The sequence below is a fragment of the Ctenopharyngodon idella genome, chromosome 7 (genome assembly GCF_019924925.1).
Source record: "Ctenopharyngodon idella isolate HZGC_01 chromosome 7, HZGC01, whole genome shotgun sequence".
In the NCBI taxonomy this organism is placed as follows: Eukaryota; Metazoa; Chordata; class Actinopteri; order Cypriniformes; family Xenocyprididae; genus Ctenopharyngodon; species Ctenopharyngodon idella.
In genome coordinates, this window is record NC_067226.1 from 12,921,438 (window position 1) to 12,948,065 (window position 26,628).

Below are 26,628 nucleotides of genomic sequence, written 5' to 3' on the forward strand. Positions count from 1 at the left end.
AAAGAATGGAAGGAGCTAAAAAATGAAATTCAGCACCACCCATATAATTGCATGTAAAGAGCTGCCTTTCACTAAGATTATTAGCTAATGAAGAAAAATAGATTGGCCGTGTGCAAGACATACGACAATGTTTATAGGATGCATTAGGAGGAGGCCAAACTACATTTATTGGCCAAGTGATGGTGACATTATGGTCTGTGACACTGCATGGTTCAGGTACTGTGAAAAGAACAATTCTTTGTGACTGTATGTAGTTCTCAAGTTGGAAAAGCAATGAATCTCAGTTCCCAGGACATCTACAAGATGGATGAAAATGCTGATGCTTAAAAAGGAGGGCAGACATGATAACACATGACAAAATTAAAACACGTTTCTTCTTTTGTGGCATCTAAAAAATAATTTGGCGCCTATATTTACCCATATAAGAGCCAGTGGCTCCTTAATTCTTTTTTTTTTTTTTTTTTGTCTGGAGCCCTGAAGGAAAAATAAAGTGAGAAGAAAGTTTTTGGGTTGAGAGGACAGCAGTGAGGTGCTTTACTCTTGGGAGTCAGACAGGCTGGTGTGCACAGTTTAATGGAGGGATGAAGCCAAAAAATACTTGATTCAATTAGCCATAAGAGCATTAGGCTGAGCTATAGAGATCTCTCTATACTCAACATGTTTACATTGCTCTCCTCTAAACCTTGTGTGGTCAGCATATCCCTCTTAATTACTCTCTCATCAGATAGATTCCTTTCTAGTGGTCAGTGTAATTTCCCCTAATCCAGATAAAGGCTCACCGTAAAGTAATAGTTTCATATGTGCATGGCCAATCTAGACTTCTTGAGACAGGACCAGCCCACATCAAATATGATTCCATTAAACGAGGCAATGGTTTTTGCTTTGTTTGGAAAAGATTAGAGGTTAAAGCAAACATTTGTGGGTTTTTATATCAGAGGATTTGTGTTTTCTCATGTCATCTGAAGCTGTTGGCTCCTCTTTTAAATATAGCTGCATACTGAGTTTTTTTTTTTTGTTCCGTCATATTTCATATAGTTTAAATAGTACTTGTGTTAAATCCAAGGATTTTGAATCATTTGATTGTAATTAATCTAAATGATTCTTCTTCTTCTTTTTTTTTTTTTTTTTTTGCCTCTATTTAAATGTGCTTTTATACACTACCATTTAATACCATTTTATACACTACCCGGGTTAAGTAAAGTTTGGATTTCTTTCTTTTTTTCTTTTTTTTTTCCAGAGAAATGAAAACTTTTATTCAGGAACAATGCATTCAACTGATTAAAAGTGACATAAAACATTTATAATGTCACAAAAGGTTTTTTATTTTAAATAAATGCTGTTCTTTTGAAATATCTATTTATCAAAGAATCCTGACAAAATTAATTTTCCCCAAAAATGTTAAGAAGCACAACTGTTTTCAGCATTAATTATAATAAGAAATGTTTCTTAAGCAGCAAATCAGCATATTAGAATGATTTCTGTAGGATCATGTGACACTGAAGACTGGAGTAATGATGTTGAATATTCAGATTTGACATCACATGAATAAATCACATTTTAAATTATAGTAAATATATTATTTATTATTTTATATTTATATTTATTAAATATATTATTTTAAATTGTAAAAATATTTCATAATTTTACATTTTTACTGTATTTTTGATAAAATAAGAGACTTCTTTCAGAAACATTAAACATATTATATTTTATGTATTTAACTATTTTAATGCTGTCTGGATTTGGTTGTTGCTTATCTGGATCAGGTATCTCTTGTGTAAGACATTTTAAATTTCAGTAGAACCCTGTTTAAGGAAAGGTTTAATAATAACTGTAATGAATATCATCTCTTTCAAAGATTGACATCCATTTTATAGATTGATGATTGCATCTTAATCTGACCGAATCTTAGATTAACGTCAGATTAACATACTTATTGTGTTAAAGTGTAAGTTTACAGTATGGGTATTGAAAGTCAAGCCTTTATCAACATATAACAGTATGCCATAATTTAGTTAATAACTTTTTAATATTAAGTGAATATTGTTCTTTTTGAATAATCTATTTTGTTATATTTTTGTCATCCTTTGTCTCTTTCTTTGTTTCTTTTTCCTTTTGTTAATGTCTTACTTGTTCTGGTTTTGTTCTGGTTTTTGTTTCTTTGACCTTCAGTGGTAATTGTTCCATTCCAGTCATTGTTTGTGAATTAATATGTTTGACTGGAACCTGGCCACCGTGGCACATCGCTTCAGTGGAGCATGCAGCTTTATGCGGTCCGCCTTAAGGGGTCTCAGACGGAATGGGGTTCACATTCCACTGCTTCTTAAGACAATCAGTTTTCAAACCAGCATTGAAAGCTTTGTTGTTGAGTCTGAACCTTTAGTAGTTATGCATAATGGGGGTATTACAATCCCTTTTAATTCGATCCGGGTTTAGTCCCACAGCTTCAGAAACTCATCCTTTATATCCGAGATAAAAGTTATCTGTCCTTTTTTCGCTCCACACAAGTACACAAATAAGTGAAGACAGATAACATGCCAAACTTGTCAGGAAGAAGCTTCAGGCTCTGAATGCTGATAATAAGACAGGACAGTTTCAGTGGAAGAATGATATTGGGATCATGTTGAATTTAAAGAATGTCAAAAAGAAATATAGATGGAAATGTATCGTCAAAAAGGATTTATTGCCATGCAGAGACAATAATCTATCAAAACAAGAGTTGTGGGTGAGGGAGGGTAGATACAGACAGAATAATGGAGAGATGTAGGGGAATTATCACAACATAAAGGGATGATTGAGAGAAAAGGATTACTGTGTTGCAAAGGTGACAGCTGTTAGGCCAGTAATAACAGCTGTGTCCACTATGAGCCTCTCTCACTGTGTCTGGCTGAGAAAAGCCTCCACTGTCAGCGTGCCAGGAGGCCTTGCCAGATCTTCTATCTGCAGAGTTCATTATAAGCCTACTTTTCCTCTTAGTTCATCAATGCACCGCTGCAGGCCATTCAATAATGTCTCAAACTCATGCACACAACACTCATAGTTAGACACTTCAATTTTGTTTATATTTTTCCTCAAATGCAACAGTCTGGCTGGATTTCCAGAGAGTGATGGGAAAAATCATTTGGAAGAAACAACAGCTGGACAATGGGTCTGTGGTCGCTCTTTTCCTGCTTTCCCTGTATCAGCTGTTTTTATTTGTCCATCACATGCCGGGCATTTATTGGCAGTCAGTACTTAGGAAATGCAAGATATGTTTTGTTAAAGCTGTACAAGGTACTGTATGTGTCAGAAACAATAATACATTAAATCCAGCGAGATTGGTTTTTTAAATGATCAGGGGCCGTATTCACAAAAACATTTTATCTTACCACTAAGAGTTCTCCTAAATAGCAGTAATAGTTCTTAGCTAACAGTTTTCTCTTAAAAGCTATTCATAAAGCTGCTGAGACAAACTTGTAGAGGGAATAGAGAGAAGTCTTAAGCTAAGAGAAAGGGCGAGGTTGACCTTGTTGCTATGGATGATGTCAACACGCTTACTAACTATGCATACAGTGATTGGCTGATAGGGGCGGAGTCTCTGTCAGCGATTTAATCGTAGAAATATTGTAGAACGAGGTATCATGTTGCCATATTCAAATAAAGATTTTAAAATAAAAATGTTTCCATATTCAATTACGATTTTAAAATGTAGGCTAAGTGTCACTAATTAAACAAGTATATGTTCAGCTAATTGTCAGCCTCTTACATGTCTGCATCTCGAGAGATTGCAGAATTCATACGACAAATGATGTTTTATAAACAAAAGATCGGAAGGAGCACATTCAAATGGTCTATCTAATCAGCTTGAGAGGAGGCATGTATATATATATATATATATATATATATATATATATATATATATATCTCGACAATAACTGCATCCCTCCACCACCCCGACTCCTCACTCTCAGCTGGTTATTCCCAGGATATGGGGGCGTACTCTGGGTTTGGGCTAAATTCCGAGCTTGAAGCCCTTGATCCCCTCGGACAGCATGCCAAATATGCTTATTTTACTCTTTTACTCTATTCAATCATTTGTAAGTGTAAACTTGTGAAAACTAGGTAATCAGACATTATTTTCTTATTTATTTGTTTATTTTCAAAGGTTTATTTTTTGGCGGTTTTGCCTTTTTATCATGATAGGACAGTGAGTAGACAGGCAGTGAAGTGGAAGAGAGAAAGGGGGGATGGATCGGGAAAGCTCCACGAGTCGGAACTCGAACTTGGATCACCCGAGCTGGCTATCAGACCATAAGGCTATCAGCGCAGACGATAGGATATTATTTTCAACTTGTTTTATTCTCCATCATTCAATACATTTTGCCTGTACATAAATGAACCTTTATGTCATTGCAGATTAAAATCTATAAATCAAAATATTTATTGCATTCATGAAGAAAAGGCTTAGCACCCAAGGCTCGGTGTATAGTAGCTGGCAACAGCCATTTTAGGATTGTTCGTGATTTGGTCTTAGTGACTTAGGAGTCCTCTTCACTACTCCTAACTTTCCACAGATTTAGGAGCTAGTTTTAGTGCTAAAATTAGGAGTCCTAAATTTAGGACCAACACGGCCATTATTTTTAAGAGTTTCTCCTAAATTGCCAAGTTAGGAGCTACTTTTAGCCTTAAGATGTTTTGTGAATAAGGCCCCTGGGCCCGTATTTATCAAGCCTCTGAGAATTACTCACAAGAACACTGCTAAGAATTGACTTAAGAGTAAAAAAAATTCTTGGCTCAAAGCTGTGATTAAAAGTTAGTTATCAAGCATCTCAGTCATAATTTAAGTGAAGTGTAGGACTAAATCTTAAGTGTCAGTCTTAGAGATGATTCACGACACTTTGCTGTACCACAAACGGGATTTTGGATGATGACATAGGCATGGACCAATCACTGAATAGATTTCCTTATTTAAGAATATTCTCAGATAAATTTACTTTGAATGGTGAAATTCCCAAGAGGAGTTTACATTCAACACACATTTGACAATAACGAATACATAAGAGAATACATTATGATATACACATTGGAAATGAAAGATAAGCACATTTTTCACCATGTCTTAATTGCAAATTTGAAACCGGTGTGCTGTTAACTGACCTGCCTATATATAGCCTAGATTTTATGATATAATCAGCCACCATGGATTGCAAAATGAAACCGAACTGGCGGGATGAAGAAGCGCTGCTTGCTGAAGTTCAGCCCAACATTAATCAGCGCTGACAAAGATGATGCCTGCTCTGTCCAAACGATACTGTTTGATTATATGCTCGTCGTCAAACATTTCAAAAACTTTCTTGCTCCCTTGAAAGATTCACACACGTCTCTGTCTCCTCAGTGCCATCACAAGCCCCTACTGGCAACTCCTAACCACTTGAGAGACCTCTCGAGCTGTCTTAAATAACTGGGAGAGTAAGAATGATTCTTAGCTTTAAGAAATTTGATAACTTGCTGTTATACTTAAGTTTGAAAGTAGGAGTGAATTTCATTAATTCTCAGCACTTAAGACTAAAATGGCACTTTGAGAAACTTAATAAATACAGGCCCTGGTGTTCAACCATTGTACTTTTAAATTGCAGAGTCGCTGTATTACAAATTAATGTAATTAATTGCTATGGCAGCAAGAATAAAATATGTAGCTGCAGGTTGTTTTCAGAAATAATTGCATTTTAATTGTACATTACATGTCTAATTATACTTTAACATGAACTCTGCAATGTAAAGTGTGACATTATGTTAATATTCTTGGCAGTTTCTTTTGTAAGTGCTTTACTAAACATTGCCTGCTTGCTTTTGATTAGTGAACTTCCTTGACTAAAGCAGATCGTTTTCTACAGACAGATCTTTACACTAATTCTCTCATAATCTCAAATTCCTGAGATTACCTAGTCAGTCAGCATAGGATGGATTACCATATGTCACATTTTAAACTGGGGTTCTCTCCAATTAATGCTGAGGAACATAAATAAGACTTGTTCATCATTCCAACCGATCAGTTGTTAATTTGAGAGACAAGATGCAGTCATTTTAATTGTGAATGGCTTTCTATGTATGTTTTTGTATGTGTGTGGTCTCACTGCATCAGACGTGTTAGTTGAGAGATCATGCGTTCTTGCGGAGTGATTCATTCCATGTCTGGCTTTATTAGAACGACTTTCAGTACAGACTTGGTGAATTATTTTCCCTCTATCACTTGATTTACTGCCCTTCGATGAAACGCCAAGTTCATTGGAATGTCGAATAGTCAACTGAAGCCCGTGCTCTGTGCAGTCATAGTTCACATGTGGTATGTTTGCCATGGTGCTTTTTTCAATGGTGCCTCTTGTGGCATTGTGTTTGTCCATTCAAGGCTCGTCACAGGCTGGTTGACTTTTCCCTAATAAATGTCACCAACTGGCTGAGAAATGTCATTCTCCCAAAGCTACAAATGGAGAACTTTTTCTTGGCATTTTTTAAGAGGAAAAATTCACAAATTTCAGGAAAAACTTACTTTTTCGAAAGATTGTTGAAGTGATGCACAGATGGCTTTCAGAGCAGCCTGAGAAAATATGACTGGAATAGTAAATTTCCATGTCCTCTCTTTGTTCTTTTTGGTTTTGAAGCACTTCAGGCCTGAGAGAATGAAACATGCAACATAGCCAGAAGGAGGAGAAAACACAACCGCAGACAGACATGGGAAAGTCAGGCGGTTCATTAGTGGCCCCTCTTGTGTCCTAATTGAATGCATCCCTACAGAAACACCATTTTATTCAAAGACTCTCTATTTAGTTAGAATCTTTTCAGATGCATGTCTATTTTTCAGTGGCTGTAAAACAATAAAAAAACAACATTAACATCAACACATCCAAAGAATCGATTGAGAACTCTAATATCCTCAATAAAATGTAGTCAGCAAGAGCAAATATTGCTTCCCTGATTTATATAATTTTTATTTATTTATTTATTTATTTATGATTCTCAGTGTCTTATGCACCTGCACTCTGTCTCGTCCTCTAATTAGTACCAGATTTATGGTGTTCATAAAAGACACCCTGCAGAAGCCTGATGTAGAGGCGCTGTACTTGCTGTCTTTGAAGCAAATTGCTTTTTTTTTTTTTTTTTTTTTCCCCAGCATGTGATGTACTGCAGATATTTCTAGACTAAAATTTAGATGTATCTAAAACCAGTTTGCCAAGCTGATATTCTGGGATGAGGGCCAGTGCGTTGGTATAAATTCTCTGGGATCACAGCTCTTTTCCTCCCAAGGTCTCTGACAGAGAGTCTGTCTGTTGCCGTGCGGTGGACTGATTGATGGCTACCTATCCTCCTGCCTTTATCGCCATTACTCACAGCAGCAGAAATCGTTTCCCCCAAGAAGAACTGTGACCCCTCATCTCACAACAGAACAGATGGAGAGACAAACTGTAGACTTGCCTTTTCTTTAGTGACAGCTTTTCATATCACTAAGGAAAAAACCCTTTTGACTTATGGATAAATGATTTAAGCATAAAGGCTTCTGAGACGCAGCTGAGAAAGGCTACAAGAGGCGCTTTTATACTTTTCGTATCTTGGCAAGCCAAATCTGTGTGTGTAATGCTCAAGGCATTTATCTGCTTTTATGCAGGACAGTGATGGTGACAAATCCCAGAGATCTCTGCTGAGGTTTGAGAAAAAGCTCCAATCTCTCCTTTATCTTTTTTTTTAAGTGCACATGGCGCTGTTAAGCATATTGTACCATCTCAAGTGCTGTGTAAGAAGAGGACTGTATTTACGATCACACTTTTTTCTTTTTCAACTTGTGCTAATTCTGCTCTCATTAATTTACTGGAAAGTTTACATTTAATATATAAATTAAGGAAACATTATGTATTGATATTATATTGGTTAGTGGGCAAATTTAGATATTTTTAAGTTGGCATGAAATGAAAATTCACTGGTTCTATTTTGTAAATGCATGTTATAAATTGTATTATTCTGAACATTTCATTCATGTACTGTGTATGTTTAATTGTTTAAATTTTTTGTTGACCTCATGTTTGATCAAAATGTCATTTAGTACGCCTAAACCCTGACCTTCTACAGTTGACTACAAGCTTGCATTTGTTTTTGAGTGAAACAGCCACATCTCAAAATTCAGTCAACACCTGATGCATAGAACCAAGTCTCACCCTACTTTTTTTTTTTTTTTTTGGATAATCTGACCTATTACAGTCAAGTATATGTCATTTAACACTAACTTAATTTTTAAAAATACTAATTAATTGCACTGTTAAATGTGTTCTTTAACAAATCTCAAAAGGAATATCCATTTTTATACTGTACATTATATTGTTGTGATACCTAAAATCACCTAATGCAATTAAAATTATTGATATTTTTTAGTGTCTCAGAACAGTATAGAATTTGAATATCAGCCAGAATTTTAATAGTCCATATCTATTTTAAATATCTTCCATAATTGTTCTTTTTGTTAGTCATGATTTACTATCAATAGCATGTTCTCCTTATGTCCTTAGTGAGTGAATGAATGAATGAATGAATATAGCACTTTACTATGTACTACTGTACACCCAAAGTTCTTTACGATCATATCAGAGGGTCTCTTCTCAACTAGGCATGTGACGGTATCAAATTTTCGTGTTGCGATTAATTGCTGAAGCTTTTATCACGGTGTACGGTATTATGATATTGAAATAAGATGTAAAAAGAAGTGATGTCATAGTATAACAGGTTTAAGAACTCTTTTTGTAATAACAAAAGGAACTCTGAATGTTTAAATACAATAATACAATACACAAAAATACATAAAGTAAAATTTTCAAATAGATTAAAGTGCAAAAGAATTAGGCTATAATGAACAACAGGTAACACTTTACAATAAGGTCTCATTATTTAATGCATTGACTAAGATTGAGCAATAGCTACATTTGTTACAGAAAGTATTATTTTTTTGTTAATGTTAGTTAAGAAATACAACTAATCATTGTTAGTTTGATCTCAGGTCCATTAAAAAAGTTATTTTAATTTTTGTAGTTATTAAATAGTAACTAAGAAATTAACATTAACTAAGAATAATTAATGCTTTATAAGTATTTTTCATGAATTAACACGTTAACTAATGAAGCCGTATGTCTCAAAGTTTTACTGAACAATAACAAATACATTTCTAATCATTAGGGCATGTTGTAGTCCAGATTAAAATATAAAAATGTTTAAGTGTGAAAATAAACAGCCTATTAAGTCTTTAAGTATTAAGTATTTGGTGCTGTGATGAACAACATTGAGATTACAAAAAAATGAATGGCTGTTTGAAGCATTTTAAAAACTTCACTAGCGCAGTTGCTTTGTTTGCGGGGTTTCCGGGGTAACCGCTGCATTCTGCTGTTCCATCAGCGCCCTCTGCTGTCAGAGAGTGAACGTGCACTTTCATTCAGTGCGTCTCCTTCACTCGTTCCGCCATGTGCTTCTCGTGCACGTTGGGCTTGTTTACATCTGAGCACGCGTCTCTTGTTGTGCATTTTATACGGTTGATGGGGAAAGTATTCTTAAATGCATTATAAAAATTTTAATAATTGGTAATAAATTATTATTTACGGTATTTTGAAGTGCCCACGATAACAATCCGCTTGTTAAGTCGTGACGCAAGGAACGCCGTTTCTGGGTCCAAGCCTCGACTCGTTTCACTTGAGAATGCCATCTCGACGGCCGTTTATGAGCGCTATTTATTCATATTAAACATTTAACATTTTAAAGTTAAACATTTAAAATACTTACAGTCTACACAACAGTCTCCGTGCTATTTTAACGATTTATAAAAGATGAATCACTGTCTGGCCATCTGTGATTTTGGTATGGAGATAAAGGTTATGATTATAATTTTTTGGAAGTATTACACCACGTGTGTATATATCAGCACCATTTGTTGTTTTCTTGTGGTATGAGATAGAGCGTTTGGACCCGGAAGCGCTGCAGCGTGACTTCAGACTTAACCACCGAATATCGTGCATATTCATTATCGTGATATATCACATTACCGAATATCAGGCACATGTCTATTCTCAACCATCACCAATCCAGGCATCCACCTATGATGCAGTGGCAGCTGCAGTACAACGGCGCCAGTGCCCTTACCACCCACCAGCTATACAGTAGGTGGAGAAGGGAGAGAGTGTAGACTTTACTGTTGTTTTTCCTCCCTTTTCATCTTTTCGTGTCTGGTCTCCATGGTGGCCGAGAGAGCTCAGTGCGCTGCAGCTGAAGAGAAGTATGCAAATAGAAAAAACACCAGCAAATTAAGAAAACATCTTCACCAGTTTGACAAAACGTGAAGCAAATAATCACAACGTAACCAAATACATAAATGCACTGCAGAAGTTCACGTCGCAACCATATACAAAAATGCGCTGCAAATAGCACAGATAACAATGGAAATGTTTCAAGGGGACCCCAAAAAAAGTGATGAACCTGGCTGAGACATGCTTATTGTTCAATGTCTACTCGTCAGTGGTGTTGTCGATGACCTGAAAGGTGAGTTTTTTTTGTTTTTGTTTATCTTAACATTCTCATCATATGTGCATTGAGTATTTGCAGTGCGTTTCTGTATTTGGTTGCGTTGTGAACTTTTGCAGCACGTGTTGTCAAACCGATGAAGATATTTTCTTAATTTGCTGGTGGTTTTTTTATTTTTTTTATTTGCTTGTGGTTTCTTCAGTTGCAGCGTGTTGAGCTTTGTGCTATTTGCAGCGCGTTTCTAGGTTGCGTTGTGAGTATTTGCAGCACTTGTGTTGTCAAACTGATGAAGATGTTTTTTTTAATTTGCTGGTGTTTTTTCTATTTGCATGTGTTTCTTTCAGTTGCAGCGCATTGAGCTCTCTCAGCCACCGTAGTTCTCTCTTCCTTTTGGTAACAGATAAACTGAGAGGCTGCCACCGAGTGTGGGTATTAAGGAAGCCGTCACTTCCCTTCATTCTCAGCTGATGTCAGCTTTGTTATTGCTCAAACTAAATGATGTGAAGATTATTCTCTGCATGCTGATGCCAGTAATGAGTTCAGTGGGCTTTGCTCTAAGCTGCTGATCATCAGTTGTTCTTTTCCTCAAACTGTATTTGCATGATGTCAGTGAGTGAAAGGCTTTGCTCCCAGTGGTTCATTAGTGTTAGCTGCAGACAGCTGTGTGCAGACAGACTCTTTCCAAAGGCCACCATCTGATGCCTGTGCGGGGGCACTCGGCCCCCCTGGGTAGACTGAGAAGACTGTGTAGCCAAAAGATCTGCAGTGTTCTGCAGCTAACTAATAACTTTGATTAGCTTCAGCTTAATTAGTACAAAGAAATTGTCAGAATAGTGTCTGTATTGATGAGTAGGGCAAATTCTCTTGTTGGTGATCACACTGTGTTTTTTTATTTGGGAAAGCACAAATCCAACTGTCTTGTGTCTTGATGGGTGAATGTAGACCACTTATCCACTGTTTGATAAATGTTTTATTCATTCCAGGCCTTCAAAAATTGTAAGTGGAAAAAGATACTTGGTTATTCTTCCAGAAACAGCTGTGTTTGCAGTAACAGTAAGCCCCATTTTCTGCAGTATTCCCAGAGAGAAAGGTTCTTCAAATTAGTTACAGATCACGTCTGGTAAATAGTTATGTTCTTGACAAATTATGGCATGAATAGCCAAGAGGATGTTTGGGGGCCTGATGCCTGAGATGCTTTTCAGATTTGTTTCGATGATGGAAGTTGATGATAGACAAAGAGAAAGACAGAGGAAGAAAGGAAAGGAACATGATATGTGGAATAGTAAAACACAAGAAGCAGACTCTGTTTTAACAGTTTCGATAATGATCAGATTGACAAACAAACAAAACAAATATGACAGGGCTGATTCACACACGCTATACAATTACAGTAAAGACAAAATTATTGATTTGGTTTGTTTATCTGAAAAATCAAACATATTAAGCAGCACAACTGTTTTCACCATTGATAATAATAAGAAATGTTTCTTCAGCAGCAAATCATATTATTTCTGAAGGATCATGTGACACTGAAGACTGGAGCAATGATGCTGAACATTCAGCTTTAACATCACAGGAATAAATTACATTTGACAATATATTCAAATAGAAAACATTTATTTTAAATTGTAACAATATTTAATTACAATATTACTGTTTTTACTATATTATAGATAAACTATACTTATATAATAATAAACTATAGTTAATTTAAATAAATAATTTTTTTAGAACAAACACATATTTGGCCTAGAAAACTGATTTTCAAATGACCTTTTTTGTAAGTAAGCATTAAATGCTGAATCTTTGATATCAATGAAAAAAATTATTCTGGCTTGCTTGAAGGCACTTGAAAATATATAGAAGCGACTGCAGGAATACTTAATTTTTAATGAACTGGCTTTGGGTATAGCAGTTCAGTTTGAATCCTCCTATAAATCACTCTAAAAGCTTAAAATAGTCTTTTTTTGCACACAACCTCCATACTGTTAAAAAAACCTTTGCTTTTTGGCTTACACCCTTCTGACCTTTAGCGCCTCTGTCATCTACAGAGGGAGGGACAAGCTCAGGGCAATAACCCTCTCAGCCGATCCCATGAGCAAAGCCCAAGGCTGGCCCGGACCACACGCTTCCTGCCACATTCCAATACCGACCTGTCAGTCACCTTGCCAAGGCCCTGAATCTCTCTGACCCTTTTTCATGGCGATGCTTTTCCATTGGGCTTTGCTGTCAGAGACCCAGTGTGTGAGGCAGCAGAGAAAGATAAAGGAGACACACAGACACAAGTCATCTCCCTTCACTCACACTCTACTGATTTGTTACTGCATCCTACTAACATGAATAAAAGATAGGATAGACTTTAAGGGATACTTCTGACCCTGGCTTTTATACCTCAACCAGATAGACCAGAAGAAGCCATCGCTTTTTTGTGTGTGTGTGTTTGCGTATGGATCTGCATGTACTGTGGGGTATTTACTCTCTCCATCTTAATGCACAAAATATAAAGTGTTTTCCGTCCATTACACAAACCTAGTAAGTAGAGAAATTGTGGGTTTCATTGCGAAAATACTTAAAGGCAAGTAGAATCACATTACAGAAAGAATCTTGTGGTGGAGCTACAGTAGATTTTTTCATCTGTATTGTGTTAATTGAAGCAATTTCTAAGAGCCTAATCAGCAAGGTGGCTGTATTTTTAAAAGGGGGGAGGGGGGAATACATTACTATTTAATGTATTCTGACTTTTTTACACTGTTGAAGAGTTGGATTCTCATGCTAAACATGGCCAAAGTTTCAAAACACGAGTTGGACGTATGACGGAGTATTTCTGTGCCAAATGACTACTTCCGGTTTCGGTACGGGATTCAGAGAGTTTTTTTCTAGTATGGCCCTTTATCACGTAACAAAGGGCGGAATTCCTTGTATAGACACTTCTTCCTGATAAGCGTGCACACACATCACCCAGAACAAGAGCAAGAGCACACCCATCAACGTGTTTCGTTCGGGATACGGAAGCCGAGAGATTTTTCAACAATGGCTGTGTCCCAATTCAGGGGCTGCACCCTTTGAAGGTTGCATACATCATCGGTCTCATTTAAGAAAAATAAGCGTTAGATTGCAACGTAAGAAAGAAATTACGGGATTTTACACCTAACAGTGAATATCAGTCAATTTCATTACGGTTACTTTTCTTAAATATGACATCCTTGATGAAGTATTCAGCCTTCAAATGCGATCTCCGAAGGATGCAGCCTCCGAATGAGACGCAGCTCCTGTCACCAAAGGAGTGTGTTTTTGGTTGTGGGGGAAAGATTACCTTTTTCAGCTTCCCAAAGAACCCAGCATTAAGGGAACAGAGGATGAAAAAACTAAAGAATTTTCAGAGATATGAAGGATGCATTGTTACTCTATATGTACTCAAAATTAACATGAGATTGGCAGAAATTGTGTGTGATACCCCCCCTTTAAGCTTTGCTCTTGCTAAAATGCCACAACACATAAAAATACATTCTGAAAGTCTTCAACATAAATTATAATTGTCAATATGTCATTATGTGCTTTTTCAGATCTATTACAGCTATGTGTATCATACCTTTTTGGATTGAAACATACTAAAATGCAACTGATGTATGAATAAGTATGGATGAGTGAGAAAAGCCATATATTGCTTGTTAATACTGTTGTCACTCCACTTGCATATTACTTGTGATTTTCAATAAACCTGTATTATAATTGTTTTATGAGAATACCTCATGAAGAAAATATTATTTAAAAAATGCACTCTGGTGATGTCATCAGAAAATCTGATTTTAATCTGATCCTCATCATCACCAGCTGGCACTTCAGTGATGATTGTAATCCAGACCAGTTATGAAAGACTTATTTTGTGTTATGAAGTTACAGGTTGTAAAATTGCTAACCTGTTTTAGATACAGTTCCAATTTAGTGTTTGTTGCTTTAAGTTATAGATCTCTGTTTGATTTCTAAATGTTTAAACCTGTGACCCTCGCATCACATGCCAACAGCTTCTGTCAGCTCGTTCTATACTGCTAACTCCCTGCTGCCTGTTGAAGAAAGGAACTTGGCATCATGCCGATGTGTTCATCAATACTTTAGCAACTGCTTGCAGTGCAGTCAGTCCAATCAGATAAAAAATAAACAAAAACAATAGTCAATAGCTTAAGTTAGGAAGTCCAGCAAGTGGTTACAGTTTGATGGATCTGGATCTGTCAAATGAGGTCAGCATCATGCTCTGCTGTATTTAGAGAACATTTTATCTGCAAATACAGTCTTTGCCAGACTAAAAAGGCTTTTAAGATACAATGTTAGCTGTATATATGAGATTCTACAAGAAAAAGGTGGATTGAGTGTTCTGATTGTGTTCAAATTGCTCCATCTCACATACATTTTTAATGTGATTTTTTTGACAGCATCCTATTTTTAATATATGATAACAATTGTAAAATTATTTTCATTTAATGTTTAATAACACTTTTTTTTTTTCCTCCTCATAGGTCATCCTCATTCTCACTAAATATTACCATGCAGACTCCAACAAAGTTCTTGAGAGTTCCCTTTGGAGGTAAGTGACAGGAGATTTTTCTTTCCGGTCAAATTTAGGTTAAAATGCTCAAAAACTACAGACTCAGAGACAAAAGCGACTTCAGTCGCATCGACTTTTTTATTTTTTTATTTTTTTTTTTTTTTTTTATGATAATGGGTTGGGGGAAAATTCCCTTGTGGCAAAATTTAAGATGACAACAGTCAATTTGTAATTCAAATAATTCTCCCTTGGGATTCCCTTGAGAATCTTTTCAAGCTTTTCTATTGATTTATTTTATGCCAAATTTAAAGATTTCTTGTGGAAAATATTAAATGCTATAGCCTTAGTCAGATCAAGTCAAGCTTTATCACTCTTCAACCACATGTGTGCATTTTTGTGGGGGAATAAAATATTGTTAATCTTACAGGTTGTGCTGCTAAATGCAAAACAATTAAAGTTTTAAATTGAATGGCTAGACCTGTACTTTACAATATGCAGTTTGCTTGATTTATTTTTTTTTTTTTTGCCTTTAACTTCAGATTATCTATATACCTGTAATTATCTTCATTGTCTTCAAATGTATCCATTCATTATCAAAAATGTGTTAAATGAAGGAAACAAAAATAATAATATTGTAAAATATCTTTAGAATGTTTTTAATCTGATCTAAAATAAGAAATATTCCTTTAGCTATATAAATCTGTGCATTTATTGTCTATGACCACTTCTGCTACTTATACTGTACAAACAACAGAAATAAGCATTGCTAGATAATGCCAGTAGACGTACAAGTGTTTTTAAAGAAAAAATGGTTAATTAACGTTACTGCTCAAATGTACTTGATCAAAAATGGGTTTGATCAAATGTACTGTTTTAAATGGTTACATATTAGATGAAAATGTTATACAGCATGAATGATTAATCGATATAAAGATGCATATGGAAAATTACCTGAGTAACAGAGGAAGGAAGTAAAAGAGTGAGAGTGCAGCTTTTGACACATGGACTAAGTGGCAAACAGCTCAGAAGAGAGAAAGAGGGATGCCAGCGGGGGCTGAAGTCTGGCCTGATGGCCTTTAACACAGTTGTCCAGGAAGACAGAGCTCAGGTAAAGAGGAAGAGCAGAAGGCAAGAGCAGATGCCAGTGAAAAAGAGTGATTGTAGGTGGGTGTTTGCTTTTTTTTTATCCTTTCGTTGACCACTAAACCACAGATCAAAACATTCAAACTGACCATCAGCAGACCACAGCTGACCCTCATTGTAAAAAATTTCACTCAACAGGCTTTGACTGTCAGCACCTCTGCAAGCTTTAAATAAATTAAAAAAGGTAAATTTTGGAAAGGAAACAGGGTTGTAAGACGTAAATAAGCTCCTTTGTTCATCTTAAACCACGCAATTTTACAATCTAAGAAGCAAAAGTTCATGTAGAGAGCAAAGCGAGTACATCATTAAGAAATTACAATTGTTTATGCCTGGATCTCTCTCTTGTGTTGGTTTCTGCAGTCCTCTAGGGTCTGATAAGTGAGTCCATTGCCTTTGCAGTGAACTTAGAGATGACTTAATTAGGACTGCTGAGGGCATTTCTGGACCATGTGCTAATTGCCTAACACCATCCACTTATTAGCAACTAACCCTGACCGTATAATGACCGCCAGCCAGGTCTTTGTTTGTTTTGCTTTGTTTGGGGCTTGGTAAATCTTTCTGGGTTAGGCAAAGTTAGGCTTAATCACCAGTCTATTGTGAGAGAAACGTTGTTTCAGTTTTTTATATTGGGGTTTAAAATTCGAGGCCACTGAAGTGTGAAAAGAAGACGGAGCTAAAAATATAGTGCCGCATATGGAATAATTGATGCCATGTTTGTTCCAATGCTCTCATTAGCCTGTCTGTCTGAGGTTGATACGGGGTTGGCATTAATTTTACATTGGGGCACAGAATATATCAGTTGCACAGCTGCCTAATGACCAGGTGGAATGCTAAACACTGTCTTTTTCCCAGCTAGAGCTTCAGCATTTAACGCAACCCATGTTACATGCAGACGAACACAGCAGAAATGTGCAGTAGAGGAGGTGAAGTGAGAGCATATTTTGAAAGAAAAGGCACAAGACTGTACTTGACATGTGTTTGGGCAGGTAGGGTACCTCTGTGGCCATCTGGATATTTCTTTATGGCAGGAAGGCAAAATTACAGTGTACTGTTTCCTCCTCTTTTCAATTCACAATGGTACTTCAAACATCTCTATACCCTTTTTTATTCATTTATTTGAGTCATAAGGATATCATATTACTTATCACAGCTAGTGAGTGCTCTATTTATCTTGAAAAAGGCACACTTGAGTTGCCTTACGTTAACACATGGTGCTTGTCCGGAACAGTTGGTGAGAACAGCCTCTCCACTCTCATGCCTCACATGCAGGAAAATGTTTCAGTAACACAGATGATTCTCCTAAAAAAAAAAAATCAATGTTCTAGAATAAATGAATCGAATTAGTAAAATTTTCTCGTAATTTATTCATGATATTCAGAGCCGCCGAATCCCAGACTTCAAAGTCCAGTCCATCATTAACCAGACAGCCAGTCCTTCTCTTCAAGTCATTCAATAAATTATGTAGAGTCTTCTGTGTTGATGTTTTAATTGTTGTTGTTCAACTCATAATTTATGCACTGACATTGTGATGGAGCAGTCTGAATTCAAAGACACAAGGAGCTGATAAACTGAATTAAACTGGAGATTTATGTTCAACTCAGGCAATGAGGCTTCTTATTTGTCAGGTTAAAGTCAAACATTATCTGCGTTATGGAAGAAAAGTGTGTGAAAGCTTTTCGGTAGTTTAGTAAAGAAGTAGCTTACGGGTGAAGGGACTTTTTAAAATTGTTATTGTATACTGTGTTGTTTAGACAGTATATGAAACAAAAAGTTTCTGGCAGGGCTGTTGATGGAGGTTTATCAAATAAAATGTGACTAAATTATTAACAATATTTGTGAGAAAATCCCCCAAATAAAGATTTGTTACATTATTATGACAGATCAGAAAATCATTGAATAGACCATCACACCAAACACAAAAATTGGCTTCAGTTGTCAATATGATTTATATTTCATAACATTCAACACAAAAGGATAGAGTAGCCAAAATGTAAATTCTGTCATCATTTACTGACCCTCATGTCATTCCAAACCTTCCTTCTAAAAATATCTTCTTTTCTTTGGAATGACATGAGGACAAGTAAATGATTGCAGAATGTTCATTTTTGGCTGAACTGTCCATTTAAACATCACAGTTTATCGGTCTGTCTGAGCTAAACTTTCTTGTATTTTATCCTTGTTGTTCTTGTATTCTGTCTGTGATATTTTTTAATGATCGGCCTGTATGTACTTACAAAAAACATGAAGATGGTACTTCATGCTTGAATTGCTCAGACGGTAGAAAAATCCCCTATTACACATTTTATGTACAGTATGTGTCAGGGGTATGATTAATTGCATTTTTTTTTTTATCACATTATAATTTTTGAATAATTAATCACTCTAAATTAAATTGACAGCATTAGTTTCTGGGTGTACTTGATTGTCCCTTGAATGTGTATGGCCATTAGAAGGTCTGTGGTTGTTACATGTATAATGAAGGTGCAGAATCTGGGCCATCAGGGTACATAAAAAGAAAGACATCAAAGCCAAGTCAAAAATACCTACAGAGGCACCTTAAAAATTAATGACCGCACTATCAGTTAAAGGGGTTAAAGGATTTTTTTTTTATTATATTATTATTATTATTATTATTTTAATATAATCTTTGAGGTTCACTTATAATGTTAATAAAGTTTATTGCACAAAAAAAAAAAAAAAAAAACATATATATGTGGAAAACCGTCATTTACAGATAAAGCATTATGAAATAGTTTACTAATGATTTGTGATGTAGCTGTTGTCAGATCTAAAACAGTTGCTGCTTCATCTGTAAACAAAAGTTTCTTTGCAACTCTCCATTACACTGTACCTCATTTACAAAAACAATCTTTGGAGCGTGATTAAATGCTGTTTATAATGAGGAGGATGTTTTAAGCTCTGAAACTTGCAGGATGTTTAATGGTAAAAACACCTCTTATACAGTATGTCTAAAGATCAAGACAAATTTGATTTCTCATGTCAAAACCCCTTTACTATTAGCGTTTGCAGATTCTATAAACCTGAAAATATACCCTCATAATTGCAGCGAGTTCAGTTTATTTATTAAACTTTATGTTTGTATGATGCTGTAGTTTGTACTCTTAAGACAGTGGTTCCCAAACCTGTCCTGGAGAACCCCCAGCCTTTTGTATGTCTCCCTATTTCTGACATACCCATTTCAGGTCTTGCGGTCTCTACTGTTGAGCTCATGAGTTGAATCAGGTGTGATAGATGAGGGAGACGTACAAAATGTGCAGGGCTGGGGGTCCTCCAGGACAGGTTTGGGAACCACTGCACTATGACATACGGGCTGGTTGGGGTAGAGGACGGATACCGGAGAAACTGACATCACATTGCATTGTGACACTTAATTTTGCTGATGTCGTCTTGCCGTAGCATTTTATTTTTGCTTCCAATCCTCTACAGTATCTTTAATGTGAGCCATTTTTTAACTCACTCTGTTTGTTTCTACACTACTGCTCTTTATTTGTTGTTATTGACCTTTACGTCAGTAGAGAGAAGACAGAGAACACAGCAAGTCCCAGTGATCAATGAATATGTGATTATATGTGTGTGTGTTTCCTCTGAGGTCTTGGCTTCATTGAGCATGATCCCTATAGAGAGAAAAGATGTTGATGACAGTGGTGAACTTCGCCTGAGGTTCTTTACGGTTTAAAAAAATGTGTGTAATGATCTCTATACAGTACATGTGGTATTTTTTGCAACATTCCTTTTTTATCCACCAGTCTTTCTGCATGTGATATTAATTCATATCTAAATTATCCCACTCTGAAGTGGGAATACCCTCTTTTGAACTTGACATAATGCAGAGTCAGCAGCTAAACAAGCATTTCTCAACCAGCAGCCCACGGCTGGCAAGCTCTGACTTATGTTCCCTAATTTTAACCATTTAGCATTGATGGTGTTTCATCTTTGCCAGTGCTTTCACCAGTGCACATGTATGGGCTGATGATAGAGGAATATTTGCATATTTTTGCATTACTATCTGGAAAATATTTACTTTAATTAAATTGACAGCTTTCTGAGAATAACACTTAATGCTTTTTTCTCAAAATTACACTTTTGTTCAGTGTCATATAAGGGGAGCTTACAGGGATGTGACGCTAACAGACCGGGACACAACCGTACGTTCTTCATTTTAAGATCGACAGGAAAGTTCTGAGATAAAACTTTTTACAGACATCTCCATCTAATTTCTTGTGTGTTTTAATGCAGATTACTGTGTCATTATTTGCATTATTTATTTGCATTATTTGCTGCAAATAATGACACGTCAGTCTACATTAAAACACACAAGAAATTAGTTGGAGATGTCTGCAAATTTGGATCACAGATTTTTAATCCTTCTACAATGAATAAGGACTGATTATTTCAACAGTGTGCACTTCGTCAACAGCCATTTCAAATTAAAACCGGTACACGTCGGTTTGAAAAACGTGCTTTACTTGCTCATGTGAAGCGCTCATTGTCACAGACTTTGTTTCCTGGTGGAGTCAGCCAGTTTCCTGGAAGTCAGCCAATCAGATTTAGACTTCTGACTTTGCATCAGATGTTTAGCGAATGTGGGCAGTCCGTGGGTGTGATGTCTGAGGCTGACACTAATATCTCATTAATTTTAACAGCCCTAAAAACACATATTGTAAAATCTTTTTTTGGACCCCTTAGCACTTCCTTGTGGCCCCCTGGGGGACCCAATCCTCAGATTTATTTTGAGGGTAAGTTGGGTAAATGTTCACTGGACAACTAAGCTGTGTTCAAAATCACCCCCTATACCCTCATTCACTATTCCCTACATTAGTATAGTCTTATTTGAAGGAGTGAATGAAAACGAGTGAGGGAATTCGGACACTGAGTGCACTGGAAGGGCTGCCACTTTTGCATAGTTTGTGCTTGCTATTTAATGGTAGTTCCAGTAGCAATGAAAAGATTGAACTCTGTCATGGAAACTATGTATAAACCTTAAAGTCCGTGTAAAGCAATATTAAATATGTGTACTGAGTTTGTCACACCACAGAAAATTTGTTATTAAAGGATTAGTTCACTTCTGAATGAAAATCTCCTGATAATTTACTCAACCCCATGTCATCCAAGATGTTCATGTCTTTCTTTTTTCAAAATGAAAAGAAATTAAGGTTTTTGAGAAAAACATTCCAGGATTTTTCTCCATATAGTGGACTTCAGTGGGGTTCACTGGGTGGAAGGTCCAAATTGCGGTTTCATTGCAGCTTCAAAGTGCTCTACGCGATCCCAGACGAGGAATAAGGGTCTTATCTAGTGAAACGATCGGTCGTTTTCTAAAAATAAAAATAAAAATGTATATACTTTTTAACCACAAATTCTCTGATCCGCACGCATTATGTAATCATGTTACAAAGGTCATGCGTGACCAGAGTTGGGCAAGTTACTTCCAAAATGTAATATATTATATATTACTAGTTACTGTCATTTGAAAGTAATTAGTTACTTTACAATATTGCTGTCTCTGAATTGTTATGCGTTACACTACATTTGTGGTACTTTTGAGTTACTTTCACCAAAATAACCACAGAAGTTTGACGGCGTAAAATGCTAAAATGTAGTTTATTGCTGCTCATTATACATCCAGTGGAGGGCGGGGCGATGTGGTATAGCATAATGACTATGTAGGCCAGTGATCCTCTAGGGGGGCTTGGAGATAACTAAAATTTTTTGAGATAACTTAAAATGAATTTAAATATATTAAAATAATTAATTAATTGTATTATTTATACGTTAAATTAAATATTAACAAACACCACCTCTCTACATATTCTGCGATTGTTTTGGAGCAGCTCACGCGCTGTGTGAAATACAGACTGAACGGCATCAGTCTGTATTTCCCAACCACATCAGTCACATAGGATACGCAAACTACATCTCTCAGTTGGATAAAGAAAACCAGTGTCGCTAATAAAGTTTTGATGGATGACGATTGTATTGAAGGTTAATGTATGACTTCTGTATGTCTGTAGTGACATACAGAAGTCATACATTAGGCATGCGCGAGACGCGAGTCCGTTGTTACTGATGCGCAAAAAAATCACGTATGTGCGCTCGCGGTTCACTGACAGTGTTGCCAAGTCCGCGATTTTCCCGCGGAATTGCGCTACTTTTACACTGTTGCCGCGGGTTGTTTTTCATGTCCACGGGTTGAATCGACCCCAAATAACGTGATATTTAGCCCCTGGAATGCGAATTCCCACCAAAAATGCAGATTTTACCCCCCTGGAGCGCAATTTTTAGCGTGGGACCCCCCCTGAAACACGATTGGGCTAGTTTTGGGCTAGTTTTGAGGAGCAATTGGATGGGTTTTGTTGTAAAAGAACCTGGCAACCCTGCTCACAGATATTTCTGCATCTGTTGCTTTGTCTTGCCCATGCTCTCGTCCAGTGCATTCTTTCTCTTCTCTGACCCTGAAGCTCTCTCTCTCTTAGTATCACCAGTCCAGGTGTTTTTTCAAGTGCTATTTCTAGAAAGTTCCCTCAGTGCTGCACATAGATTGTAAAATTGCACTTGACTATTACATTCTTGTCCTTTTCTCTGAAAATAATGGGAGCAGCTATGTCCATCTCACAAATGTAGAATCTGTCTCTGCAGTCATCTCAACCATCGAATTCCAGCAGCAGGAAATAGACATACTATTTTACCCGCAGATTTTTTCTCTGGTGCTGGAATGTCTTGCGGTGTTGGTAAAAAATAAAACTAACAACACTTAATTTCGGGTTAAAATGCGTTGTTGTAATGTGCGTTACTGAGATAGTAATGAGTATAATATTACCCAAATTTTATTAGTAATGCCTTATATTAGTGCATTACAGCAAAAAGTACCTTTGGCAAAAAAAGGTAAAACAATGATATCGAACGATTTTGAAATTGGAGGAGAAAATTAGATGAAGTTTTTCGCCCTACTGCGGTACTTCCGCCTACGTCATGCGTGACCTTTCAACGTAATGCGTGGCGCATCGCATTTGTGGTTAAAAAGTATATACATTTTTATTTTTTTAAATGGCCTATCGTTTTGCTAGACAAGACCCTTATTCCTCGTCTGGGATCACGTAGAGCGCTTTGAAGCTGCAATGAAACTGCAATTTGGACCTTCAACCCAGTGAACCCCACTGAAGTCCACTATATGGAGAAAAATCCTGGAATGTTTACCTCAAAAACCTTAATTTCTTTTTGACTGAAGAAAGGCAGACATGAACATCTTGGATGACATGGAGGTGAGTAAATTATCAGGAAATTTTCATTCAGAAGTGAACTAATCCTTTAACCACCCAGCCAAATTTGAAAGATAAAAAAAAATCACTAAGTAAATAAAATAAGTAAATAATTCTCTGCTCTCAAATGCTGGTTGGCACTGAAACCACGCCCACTCGTGGGAAAGCTGCTGCCTCTCTCAACTGTCAAATACCGCTACAACCTGAATGGATGCTCCCTCTAGCAGCTTAAATGGATTTACACAGCCATACATGCTTGAGCCTCCAGAGCCAGAATCCAGTTCAGAGGACATTGACCTGCTAACTGAGAATCAACCTCGTCCCTCTCGGTTTGCAACAGAATGGTAATTTTTTTTCTCCCTTTTATGCAAGATAGCAGTATGTATCTAGCATAACCTAACTTAGCCAAATAATGTAAGGCTATCAATAAATAACATTGAACAAAACATATTTTGCCACTTTGCCATTATTATTATTTGTATGTATAGTCACAGATCAAACTAACAGCCATCATGGTTTTTGTTGGTGGTGATCCTCAGCTCTCCATCAAGGTAGCTCTTCACAAAATTAATCGACCTCTTCTTGATATAATCGTTTTTAGTAACTATAAATAAGGAGACCGAGCTGTTTTGTAAATTATCACAACCAGGTAATATGCATTTACGTGAAGAAGGCATAGCTAGCAAACTGTAGGCTGTAGTGACTAACGGCAATGACAGTAACTCACGATTGAGCGGGCGAACCACTGATGCTAATGCGCTCTAGTTATTTTAGTGTTAGGGGAGGGGCCATGCTTGGTGTCTCCAGTGCGTCATCGAGCCATGATTTCAGGCCTGACTAAAAAAAAATCCTGACCACAAAAATGATGAAAAACGGTTTAACGGTCTAACTCCACAATTCATTACTACATAGTTCACAGTCTTTGTAACACGTTTTATGCAGCACTTCAGAATGTTAATAAATATGCTTTCTATCAGGCTTGTAGAAGAAACAGTCGAGCTTTCTTTATTGATTGCATTTTTCTTGATGTATACAAATGACCACTTCTCAGAGTCTCTTTAGCAAACTCCCAGTGGCGCTGAAGCTGATTGTGCAGTTTTGAGAGCATAGACGCAGGCGGCATGAATACATTCTGATGTGTTTATCTGGAGTGTGCCACAAATAACAGGAGTGTGTGCACTGAGGACAGACAGGGAGCTGTTGTGCATGTAGACGCAGGAGTACACCCACATTCACACGCTGGAAGCGGAGCAGCGCTTCCAATCACACCTTTCAAATGCATTTTGTGTTTCACACTCTCTCACACATACTCACACATGTCTTGTGCAGATGGGATTTATAATTCATGTGTTCTTCACACATCTTTTGAACTGCTGAAGAAGGATTGCCAAGAGACATTCCCCCCCATCATGCCACACACACACACACACACACACACACACACAAAATTCTCAAGGGGATTCACTCCTCCATAATACATGAAGAGATTCTCCAGCATCCCATCAACCCCCACCCCTCTGACCCCCTGTGCCTCCGACAAGTGTAATTAAGGGTCCTTGGGGGAGGAAGAGGGAGCGAAATGAAATCACTTCAGGCAATGCCTCCCGGGCCACCAGTCAGCACTGTCTTTTTTTAGAGACTTGAAAAACTGATTTTAGTATCTCAATATCCCAGCTGTTTATGTCTTCACTTTACCCTTTTTTATTACCACCTTTGTTCTACTTGCATTTATCACAGCTGCTGCTTCTCCCCTTCTCTCTGTATCTTTGTTCATCCAGTCACCCATCACTCAGCCCACACAGAATCAGCACTGAAAGCTCTGCAGATTTCCATACAATTGGAATGTCTGTCATTCTATTTCTGACAAAGAACAGAGTTCTACACATCATCCCGCCTCTTCCATGTTTGTTTATTAAATATTTAGGCTATTTTGATTATCACTAAGAGTGTTGGAAAGTCAAAATAACAAATTTTACCATGTGTTTTACCACAATTCCCCAGTTTTCCTCTAAATAAGTGTGTCATTGGTGTCCCTGAGTCCCTGAACAAAGGGGTGGGGTGGGGCAGTCTTAGGCCCTGTTTCCACCTGGTATTAAGATGCGTTTTGGTTGACTGGATCACAAATAGACAAGGGAGACGCATTCCCATTTACACCTGGTATTTTAATCCGTCTCTTCTCTGTCCACTTTCAACCACTTCTGTCCTGATTTCTTCAAGGGGAGGGTCGGGTAAATGTATGGGGTTTTTTAGATCTTTCGATCTAAAGGACATCGTTCTGCTTGGTATGTATTTCGTCTTCAACCCAAACTTGGGTCTTCAGTCGACAAAGTTTATATCCCGTCTGGCTAGCACACTTCCCATAATGTTTAAGCATTAGTTCAGTAGGCGAACGCATTTGACCACATGAGAGTTAACACTGCGAAAGAAATCTGGTCAAATGTGTTTTCAAAAGTGGACGAGCTCAAAACCTTTTAGACCTTGTTTACACCTGTATTTAGCATTGTCTACTTTCGACCACTTCCAGAGGTAGTCGAAAAAGCATTCGACCGGATTGCTTTCGTAGTATAAACGCTCATGTGGTCGAATGCATTCGAACAGTGCAACAGACCGCATACTCTTCACCTACTGAACTAATGCTTAAACATTATGGGAAGTGTGCTAGCCAGACTTGTGATCCGATCGTCCAAAATGCATCTTAATACCAGGTGTTAACAGGGCCATATTCAAAACTATCAGTCAGTATCTGGTGTGTCCACCAGCTGCTTTAAGTACTAATGAAAATGTTTCTCTTTTGGCTTATACACCTTGCGGTCCTTAATTAGCATAAAAAAATTAAAACCCCTGCTTTAGATTATACTTCTGTAAATCTTTCTATCATGTGTTTCTCAATGATTAAAATTTTCTCCAGCCTACTTCAGTTTGTAAACTCTATACTCTTCTGCTAGAATCTTCCTCTTTTTCCTTCTCCACAGACTCTGAGTTGTTAAATAGTTAATTCATGTTCTGGCTCTTCTCCTGCATGTATATTGAATGGTTATGGGTCCTATGCGCCAGACTGGTGTTTCTGCAGAATCTGAAAGAAAAATAAGATCTTGAAGAATAACACAAACTGTAGTTCTGTGTCTGTAAGGGGTTAAAAAAAAC

The 26,628-nt window shown here is 37.0% G+C and overlaps 1 protein-coding gene across 5 annotated transcripts in view; it reads left to right on the forward strand.

Annotated features, from left to right (window-relative positions):
• The window catches only part of sorcs2 (sortilin-related VPS10 domain containing receptor 2), a 188,057-nt gene that overhangs the window by 51,289 nt on the left and 110,140 nt on the right, over positions 1 to 26,628 (forward strand). For all 5 annotated transcript variants that reach the window (XM_051901010.1, XM_051901009.1, XM_051901006.1 and 2 more), the window contains one exon: positions 15,036 to 15,103. Coding sequence is in view for 3 of the 5 variants with exons in the window: in XM_051901006.1 (XP_051756966.1) it covers positions 15,036 to 15,103 (68 nt within the window). In the remaining 2 variants the exon portion in view is untranslated. The remainder of the gene's footprint in view (positions 1 to 15,035; positions 15,104 to 26,628) is intronic.